Genomic DNA, 10,318 nt, shown 5'->3' on the forward strand with positions numbered 1-10,318 from the left:
TTCTAGTATTTCCTTTCTTAAAGTTATTCTCTACTGTGGGATCACAGGTGAACATTAAATTACTTAGCAGGCACATAACAGCTACACATATCACATATCAATAGTGCTTTGCTCTATTGCAGTTGTTCACATACTTAGCAAAGCCTGGGATAATAATCAAGTTTCCATGTTACACTGTATGGTCTCCTACTTGACAGAGTGTGAGTAGACTCCAATTACTTTTCCAAGTTCACTACATTCATGGGTCTTCTTGAGTGTGATGCCCCTGTGTATTTTAGGATTCATTTTTAATTATGTGTATGTCTGTGTATGAGGCACATGCAAATGCAAATGCCCACAGAGGCCAGAGCCATAAGATCTCCCTAGAGCTGGAGTTACAGATGGTTATGAGTGGCCCAACGTGGGTGATGGGAACCAAATTCAAGAAGAGCAGTACATCTGTTAAGCCATTTCTAGGACAAGTGAATACCTGTGCTGAGCTTAATAATATGAATATAAAAAATGTGCACACTTCTACATGCACTTTCCTCATTCTTTACATGAGTTTCACTCTGTGATTATTTATGTTCCATATGATCAGAAGAATAAGTGAAGCCTTTTTCATATTCTTTCCATTTAGAGTGTATATCCACTGAAGTATGAACAGTAGAAGCTTTGTCAATTCCTAATATTCATGGGGTTTCTGTACAGTATGTATTCTTAAGTGTTTACTAATGGCTAAGTGCTCAGTAAAGGCTTTCCCATAGTTCTTACATACATAGTATAGGTCACATTCAAAGGGTTTCTTTCCTGTGTGACTTCTTAGATGTTAAAGATGTAAGGAAAGAAGTGAAGGCATTCTGACATTCTCTGAATTCATATGGATTGTTCCCAATGTGAGTTAGTACAAGTGTAGTAAAGCCAGTACGGCCACCAAAGACTTTTCCACACTCCGTACATTGATATAATTTTAGTCTAGTGTTAATTCAGAAGTGCATCATAAGGCATGCAAATTTCTAAAAAATTTTGTACATATCTGATATTCAAAAGGCTTCTCACCAGTATGAGTTTTCATATGTTAAGTGAGTTAAGAAAAGCTGGTGAATGCGCTCCCATATTGCTAACACAGATAGGGTTTCTCTCCAGTGTATGTTCTTATGTGTCTGTTAAGGCATGAGCACCCACTGAAGGCTTTCCCACAATCCTTACATACATAGGGTTTCTCTCCAATGTGAGTTTTCATGTGTCTACAAAGGTAGGAAGAACGTGTAAATGCTTTACTACACACTGTACACTCAAATGGCTTCTCTCCAGTGTGAGTTCTCAAATGTGCAGTAAGATATGAGGAAGATGCAAAGGCCTTTCCACATTGATAGCATTCAAAGGGCTTCTCTCCTGTGTGACTTCTTATATGTTCAATAAGGCCTGAGGATGTACTGAAGGCTTTCCCACACTCCTTACACTCATATGGCTTCTCCCCAGTATGAGTCAATACATGTGTGGTAAAGCTAGTCCGTCCACTGAAGGCTTTCCCACAGTCCTTACATTGAAATGGTTTTATTCCAGTGTGAATTTGGAAGTGCTTCTTAAGGCATGAGGAATTCCTAAATGATTTTGTACACACCTGACATTCAAAGGGTTTCTCATCAGTGTGAATTTTCATATGTTCAGTTAGTTGATAAAAGCTAGTAAATGCCTTCTCACATTCCTTACAATCATAAGGCTTCTCCCCAGTGTGTGTTAGGGAATGTTTATTAAGGCATGAGCGCACAGCAAAGGTTTTGCCACACTCCTTACAGTTATAGGGTTTCTCTCCAGTGTGAGTTCGCATGTGAATTCGAAGGTAGGAGGAACGTGTAAATGCTTTCTCACATACTGTACACTCGAAGGGCTTTTCTCCAGTATGAGTTCTCAAATGCGCAGTAAGATAGGATGAAGAAGCAAAAGACTTTCCACATTGGTTACATTTAAAAGGTTTCTCTCCTGTGTGACTTCTCACGTGCTCAGTAAGTCCTGAGCATTTACCAAACACTTTCCCACACTCTGTGCACTCATAAGACTTCTGCCTTTTATAACTTTGTACATGTGTAGTAAGGCCTGAGTGTGCAGTAGAGGCTTTTCCACATTCCTTATCTTCATAGCATTTCTCTAGAACAGAACAATTTGTGGACTGAGTAAAAGCTTTCTTACTTTGCTCCCATTCACAGAGATTTTCTTTACTGTGGGCTTTGTTATGTGCCTTAAGTTGCAACTGATTAACAAAGGATTTGCCAAAATCACTGGATTCAAAGGAATTGTCCTGAATGCATGTCCTCTGGTAAGCAATGCTTGGCATCTGAGCAAAGGCTTCTTCACATTGAGTCAACACAGAAAGTTTCTCTTCAGTAGAGGTTTTCTTTACTGAAGGAAGTAAGTCTTTTCTATACCAATTATATTCAGAAATCTTTTCTGTATTGCAAATATTCATATATGTCTGAAGTCCTCGGTGTTCACTGAAGAATTTTCCAACCTTCTTAGAGTCACAGAGCTTCCCTCCATTGTGGCTTCCTGCCTGTTGAAAAAAGAGATGAATGAGCACTAAAAATTTTTTCAGACTTAAGTAGGACAATCTTAGGGTAACCCTGAAGCACAAAGCATCATGCTAGGAAGCAGGTCCCTATGGGCAAAGGCATAGAAATAACACAGAATTGCAAATATTCTCTGACTTTGGAAACAAAGAAATACCTTTGTTAATCTTGCCAGTTGTGTCTCATTTGATATATCTGACCAAAAACAGCCCAGCTGAAGTTCTGTCTCAAGCTCCATTTTTCTTTCTGAAATAAAACATTAAAAAAATACACATATAAACATTTACACAACAAAATGGAATGTTGAGTATTTATTCTGATATTAAACATGCTAAATTAATAAAGCAAAGATAGAATTAAACAGATTGATCATATAATCAAATTCAATTATATAATGCTATAATTTGACAATCATAAGGATCTAGGGTCAAAATAAAATTAACAATTTTTTTCTTTTTACATTGATTTACTTAATGTATGTGTACACATGCATACATGGCATGGCACAAGGTTGGAGGTTAGAAAAAAATTACTAGAGATACAGTAAGAGATGCTGAAAATATCTCAAAACCTCCAGTCCAAGGACTTCAGTGTTCAGATTTAAGTTGGCCTTTTGGTTTTTACATTTATTTGTTTGTTTGTTTGTTTTGTATGCATTTGTGTGTGTGCATGTGTACACATGAATATAGGCTTGCACCATGTGGGTTCAGGGAGTCAAACTCAGATAGTCAGATTTGGTAGCAAGTTTCCTTACCTGCTGAGGCATCTCATCAACTAGCTTTTAAAGTTTTTTCATTAGTGGCATTGAGAATGGATTTGCTCAAAATAAAATATATCATATATGAAAAAAAATTCCTCTGGCTAGAGAGAAGGCTTAGCAGTTAAGAGCACAAAACCTAGGTTCAATCCAGCACATACATGGCCACTCAAAACTGTCTGTAACTCCAGTCCCAGGGCTCCACAGGCACTGCACACATGGTGCACAGATATATATTTAAGCAAAACATTCATGCAAATAAAATAAAAATAAAAATAAAAAAACACTTTCCAAAAAAGCTTCCTTGTACTTCAAAACAATGCTGAACTTTTCAATAAGAAATCATTTTAACCCATGCTCAACCTGGAGACTGCCTTGTTCCTCTATAGTCAACAAATTTACTTCTTCCAACCAAGAGATCAGGCTAGGTTTGACAAACTGAACTCTTATACATGGGAAATGATATACCAATGACAGAGGCTAACAAAAGACATAACAAAGCTTCCCATGAAAGTTTCTAATGAAACATGAGAATTATTATCTTTTTTGAGATAGGGTCTCAGGTGGCCCAGGCAGGCCTTGAGCTCACTTTGTAGCCAAGGACAACCTTGAATATCTGATCCATGCCTCTATCTCTCAAGTACTGAAATTATAGACATGCAACACCATGTTTAGCTTTATGTAGTACTGGGAACTGAACCTTTTGTGTATGTTAGACAATCACTCTACAAATACTGCTACATCCCCAGCCCCTAGAACTGTTTTTATAAAAATTTATTTTTACTTTATGTATGTATATCATACGTGTGCAGATGCCCAAGGAGGCCGAAGAGGGTGTCAGATCTTCTGATATTAGAGTTACAGATAGTTATGAGTTGCCATGTGGATGCCAGGAACTGAACCTGGGTCCTCTATAAAATAGCAAGTGCTCTTAATCACTTAGCCATCTCTCCAACTCCTAGAATTAGTTTTAAATAGTTCAAAATGCAAATGTTCATTATTTGGGCTATATTTGACTCTTGATATCACATTCAGCCCTAAACATATGGTAAAGCCAGACAGTTGTAGCAAACACCTTTAATCCCAGCACTCAGGCTGTTCAAGGACAGTCTAGTCTACAGAGCCCCAGGACATCTGGAACTACAGAGAGAAACCCTGTCTTGGAGAAAAAAATAGATATAAACATTACCAAGATTTTTCTTCAAATTGGATGTAACAGAAATGGAGAAAAATCTTTAATCTCATGGGAAATGACTATATCAATAGTTGTTTAGTTTTTTGTTTGTTTTGATTGTGTTGAGACATTGTCTTGCTATGCAGCCCTGACTGGCCTTGTACTTGTTATATAGGTCAGGTGGCCTTGAGTTTGTAGCCATCCTCCTGCCTCAACCTCCTGCATGCTGGGATTATAAGTGTGCACCATCACACTCAGCTAGTTGCTACTGTTAGACTGGAACATTCACATGGGAAAATAGTGAGAACAGGTGATAGGAAGACAACTAAAGATTGTTCCAGTGTAGTATGTCAAAGATCGGATATAGAGTTGTTCAATTCTAAGGGAATGAGCGTGATGCTACTAACTCGACAACTGCCAATAACAGATTAAAATGTGCAAGAATAATGACAACGTCTCTATTGTTTCCAATTATATTCACAGTTACATCTTCAACCTTGAAAAAACATACTTTTCTTCCTTAAAAGGATACAGGAGATAATGACGGTCTTACCTACTGTGGCCACGTTCTGGTAGTTCTCCAGCATCACATCTCTGTAGAGGTTTCTCTGAAATCCATCCAATAAGTTCCACTCTTCTTTGGTAAAGTACACAGCCACATCCTCAAAGGTCACTGAGTCCTGAACCATCACATGCATGCCAATTTGAGCAAAGTGACATCACTTACATTCACTGGAGAATGCAAAAGTTATCTACATGCCTGTAAAGGAGTCTGTCTCCTATATTCTATGCCAGAGATCAATGGTACCAAGACATCTCTATTTACACTCATTCTGAGGACCTCATATAATCAATCATCTGACTTTTGGAACCACTTACTCATAAAGTACACTTCTACAACTTACACAGGGAGCTCTTTACAGCCTGTTGATCTATATTGTAAATACTCATAAGCACAACACAAAGACTTGATAAATATGGGACAAGAGATGGCTTCTCAGTTAAGAATACTTGTTGCTCTTACAGAGGACCTAGATTTGGTTCCTAGAATATACACTGTAGTTCACAACTATTTGTAACTCAAGAGGATTTACCTTTCTCTTCTGACTTCCATGGGCAGCAAGCATATACATGGTATACATGCACATATACAGGCAAAACACTCATACACAAAATTAAAATCTATAAAGAAAATTGGTTAATTATGTATAAATGCATTCTTGGAGAAAGATATCTGCATCTTCCTTATCATCTGCTATAACACTAAGAAAAATAAATTAGGCTACCAGTACCAGGAAAGTTAAGACTAGCATGGTTACTAAAACACTAAGGTAATCTCTCTAAGAGTAATCTCTCACCAATGTGAGACACACCTTCCCAGGAAAATCCAACTAGGAACTTAGTTTTGAGATGTTCTTTGTTGTCACTGTTGTTCTGATGAGCTCTGGGGATAGTTTTACTTATGAGGAAATGTGTTCTCTGTTGATCTAATTATTACACCTTTTGGAAAGATACTAATAAAATCTATTTTATTTTTAGATAATCTCTATATTTTTCATTATTACAATACCTCTTCAGAAACATCACTCCATCTTATATGAATTTCATTTCTCAAGTAACTTTCCATGAGTCAATTTTCTACATTGGAATTCTTTAGTCTTCTGTGAATGTACAAAAAAAAAAAAAAAAAAAAAAAAAACTATCCTAGTGGTTCATGTCTTTAATCCCAGTGCTCAGGAGGCAGAGGCAGGTGGATCTCTGAGTTTGAAGCCAGCCTGGTCTACAGAGCGAATTCCAGGACAGCCAGGGCTACACAGAGAAATCCTGTCTTGAAAATATATAATATCTCCTAGTAGTTCACATCTTTACAGCACTTGGGAGGGAGAGACAGAGATCTGTGAGTTCAAAGCCAATCTTGACTACATAGCAACTTCCAGACTAGCTAGGGTTACATACTAAAACCCTAGAATAAGCAAAAGGAAAGAAAATTTAAAAAGAAAGGAACATTAAGAGCTTACAGTGTAGCTCAATGACAACACACAGAAAGAGATCTTTTGTTAAACTTACCATTTGTATGTCTCAGCAAATTCTGTTGATATATTAGATGTTTGGGATTGTTTTTAAAACATTTTCCTGTTCTGAAATTTTACAAACAAAAAACAAATTTCAATTTCAGGACAGAAAAGGTAAAGAAATTAAAAATCAGTGGGAGGTAAAAAATTGTAGTCCTATTTGCAGTTGTTTTCAAAATAAATATAAACACAGTGAGGGCAATGAGATGGCTCAGTAGGTAAAGTGCTCCCTGTAAAACCTGATGCCAGAGTTTGGATACCCAAGACCCACATTATAGGAAACCAGACTTCTGAAAGCTGTCTTCTAACTTACCCTTATACTGTGGCATGCATGTACACATTCTCTCTCTCTCTCTCTCTCTCTCTCTCTCTCTCTCTCTCTCTCTCTCTCTCTCTCTCTCTCTCTCTCTCTTCCTCCCTCTCTCTCTCTCCCTCCCTCTCTCCCTCCCTCCCTCCCCCCCCCTCTCTCTCTCTCACACACACACACACACACACACACACACACACACACTCTCACTCACTCATTCACTCATTCACTCACTTATGCTTCCAACTACACTGAACTTATCAATGACCAATTCTGCCCTCTCATTTTGTTCTTTCTATTGTTTTTTAACATATTTAGTCCTGGGAATGGAATTCAGGTCATTTGAATATCCTTACCCACTTACCCATCCCACTAGCCCTCCAATTGTTTTATTCCCAAAATATCAGACTGGATTAAACTTTGAAGTCTGATAGAGAAAATGTAAGTCTTATGACACCATGCTCTGGCGTTAGACTACTTGGTGATTTTAAAACAGCAGGGATCCAGGCACAGTGGCTCACACTTGTAATCCAAGCACACTGGAGGCAGAAGCAAAAGAACTGCACTTGATGCCCAACTGGTCAATAGAACAAGCTCCAGGGCCACATAAGAGACACTGTCTCAATTAAAAAACAAACAAACACACACCAGGAGCCCTGGCACCTGTAATGTATGCTGTAATCTGAGGTGTACAAAAAGCTGAGGTAAGATTACTTGACCTCTACAGCTCAGGGTTATACAAGACATTGTCTCAAGGAAAAAGCATAGGGATAGAAAGGAGGAAAATATAATTTCACTTTTATTTAATTTTGAATCAATTAGCAAAATAGCATGGGTTTACTCAATCTCTGGCTCAAATTATATCAGGTGCTCTCATTAAATTTAAATATTGTGTTACTTGTACCTTCCCCGCCCTCCACCCCAGGGCTGAGGACCAAACCCAGGGCCTTGTGCTTGCTAGGCAAGCTCTCTACCACTGAGCTAAATCCCCAACCAACTTGTACCGTTTTTTAAAGATTTATTTATTTTTTTATGTGTATTGATGTTTTTCCTGAATATATGTCTGTGTGAAGATGTCAGATCCCCTGGAACTGGAGTTACAGACAGTTGTGAGCTGCCATGTGGGTACTAAGAATTGAACCTGGGTCCTCTGGAAGAGCCGCCAGAGCTCTTAACCCCTGGGCCATCTCTCTAGCCCGTGTCACCTGTATCATAAATAAATACAAGAAAGATATGCCTCACTCAAACTGCACCATTGTTTATACAGAGTCCATTTTCCTAACATATTCCATATAAGGCACAAAACTTATAAAAAATAAAAGTTAATTTAAAAAATAAAAGTTAAATAAAAGCTTGGGCAGCTCAGCTGATAAAGTGCTTGCTGCCCAGAGAATGTGGTGGTCTGAATGAAAATGGCCCCTGTAGGCTGATAGGGAGTGGCACTTTTAGGAGGTGTGGCCTTGTTAAGTAAGGGAAATGTATAACTAGGGGTGAGCTTTGAGTTTTCAGAAGCTCAAACCAGGCCCAGTGGTACTCCCTTCCTGCTGCCTCCTGATCTGGATTTAGAATGATCAGCTACCTCCCCAGCACCATGTCTGCCTGCATGCATTCATGTAACCCACCATGACCAAAATGAACTAAACCTCTAAAGTATAAGTCAGCCCCAATCAAATGTTTTCCTTTCTAAGAGTTGCTGTGGTCATGATGTTTCTTCACAACAATAAAACACTAACTAGGACAGTGGGTATGGCAGCTGACCTGTAATCCCAATGGGTAGAACCAACAGAGACAGAGAGTCCTCCAGAGCAAGCTGGTGAGCTATACTAGCAGAAAAGGCAAGCTCCCAGGTTCAGCAAGAAACCTTGCCTCAATATATAAGGTGGAGAACAATTGAGGAAGATGCCCAACATCAACCTTGGGTCTCTACACACATGCACACACTTGCAACCATACACACATATACCCCCTCACATACAAATAGGTACATGTGCACATACATCACAATACATATACCTTTATTAACTAAAGTAATATTTTTGAGGCCATGTCTAGCTGTGTACACTTCTAATCCCAGCACTCTATAGAGACAGAGGCAAGCAGATCTTTGCGAGTTTGAGGCCAGCATGTTCTACATAGAAAGTTAGACTAGTCAGGAATAAATAGTGAGACCCTGGAAAGAGGGGGGAGACCAGTCATGATGACCAGCACTTGTAACCCTAGCTACTCAGAACTGCACTAGGATCACTAGGAAGAAAATAGGAAGAGAGGAACAAAGGATAGCAATGACAGTTGCTATAGAGCTTGCAGAGGACCAGCTGATGAAGACTTTGTGCTTTGTGATGATTTGAATAGGTATGGCCCCCATAGACTCGTGTGTTTGAATGCTTGGTCCAATGGGCAGTGGCACTATTAGGAGGTGTGGCTTTGTTGGAGGAAATGTGTCACTGTGGAGGCGGGCTTTGAGCTCTTATATGCTCAAACTATGCTCAGTGTGGTATAGTTTCCTTCTGCTGCCTGTGGATCAAGATGTAGAACTCTCAACTCCTTCTCTAGCACATCTGCCTGCAAGCCACCATGTCATACCATGATGATAATGAACTGTAAGCCAGCCCCAATTTTTAATGTTTTCCTTTATAGGAGTTGCTGTGGCCATGGGGGTCTCTTCACAGTAATAGAAACCCTAACTAAGATATGCTTGTATGAAGATTTCCATCATCTGACCTCTCAGGAGCCACTAGAGTTCTTGAGTGGATTAGTAACAAAAGACTTTGTTACTTGGGGGGAAAATGAGATTTTTTTCCATTTAATACTACCTCTCACACTCTCCGTAAAAGAAAACCAGGGCTTATTCCCAGAAAGGAATCCCATGGAGGATTTTCAGGTTGACCTATAAAGCACATGCCAGACACTAGGTTGCTGGTGACCAAGGACTTTCCAGAATGTTACTTATAGGTATGGCACACTGCAGAGGACAGTGCAGCTGAGAACCCTCCCCTGGCTCAGAGAAGCAGGTCCTTGTCCTGGGAGTACAGGCTCTGATGATTCAGTGGGAGAAAGTCGGGAAGTGCGGCAGGAAGTGCGGCAGGCTCTCTGTGAAGTGACTTCAACTGCAGCCCTGTCCGCACGCCCAAGACTCAGCTGTGTGTCTGCTGCAAGTGCTTCAGATTCTGTGTTAAAAGTCTGCATGAGCTGGACAGTGGTGGCGCACGCCTTTGATCCCAGCACCTGGGAGGCAGAGGCAGGCGGATCTCTGAGCTTGAGGCCAGCCTGGACTACAGACTGAGTTCTAGAATATCCAGACTGACACAGAGAAACTCTGCCTCAAAAAACCAAAGCAAACGAACCAAAAATTCTGGATGAAATGCCCAAAGATTGCTGTGGCTCTGGCAGCCCAGATGTCTCTGTTCTGTGGTACATGGGAACTGCCTGGAGGGAATATTCAGACATTTAAGGACCCTCAAT

At 39.6% G+C, this 10,318-nt stretch overlaps 1 protein-coding gene across 1 annotated transcript; it reads right to left on the reverse strand.

Moving 5' to 3' along the window:
- Positions 1-374: 374 nt before the first annotated feature.
- LOC118586953 (zinc finger protein 26-like) lies at positions 375-5,166 on the reverse strand. Its single transcript, XM_036192422.1, has 3 exons — positions 5,031-5,166; positions 2,704-2,792; positions 375-2,530 (listed from the first exon to the last, which is right to left on the reverse strand). Exons 1-3 carry the CDS (start codon positions 5,164-5,166, stop codon positions 1,100-1,102), a joined length of 1,656 nt encoding a protein of 551 aa, XP_036048315.1. The 3' UTR covers positions 375-1,099.
- Positions 5,167-10,318: the final 5,152 nt, after the last annotated feature.

Source organism: Onychomys torridus, chromosome 7, assembly GCF_903995425.1.
Source record: "Onychomys torridus chromosome 7, mOncTor1.1, whole genome shotgun sequence".
Classification (NCBI taxonomy): domain Eukaryota; kingdom Metazoa; phylum Chordata; class Mammalia; order Rodentia; family Cricetidae; genus Onychomys; species Onychomys torridus.

What these genes read in the sequence shown, in the direction of transcription:
- LOC118586953 (XM_036192422.1), bottom strand. Translation starts at nt 5,166, where the DNA reads ATGGTTCAGGACTCAGTGACCTTTGAGGATGTGGCTGTGTACTTTACC. An exon ending in CCAGAACGTGGCCACAGTAG is followed by an intron (nt 2,793 to 5,030) that starts GTAAGACCGTCA and finishes GTTTTATTTCAG; the next exon opens with AAAGAAAAATGGAGCTTGAG. An exon ending in AACTGGCAAGATTAACAAAG is followed by an intron (nt 2,531 to 2,703) that starts GTATTTCTTTGT and finishes TTTTTTCAACAG; the next exon opens with GCAGGAAGCCACAATGGAGG.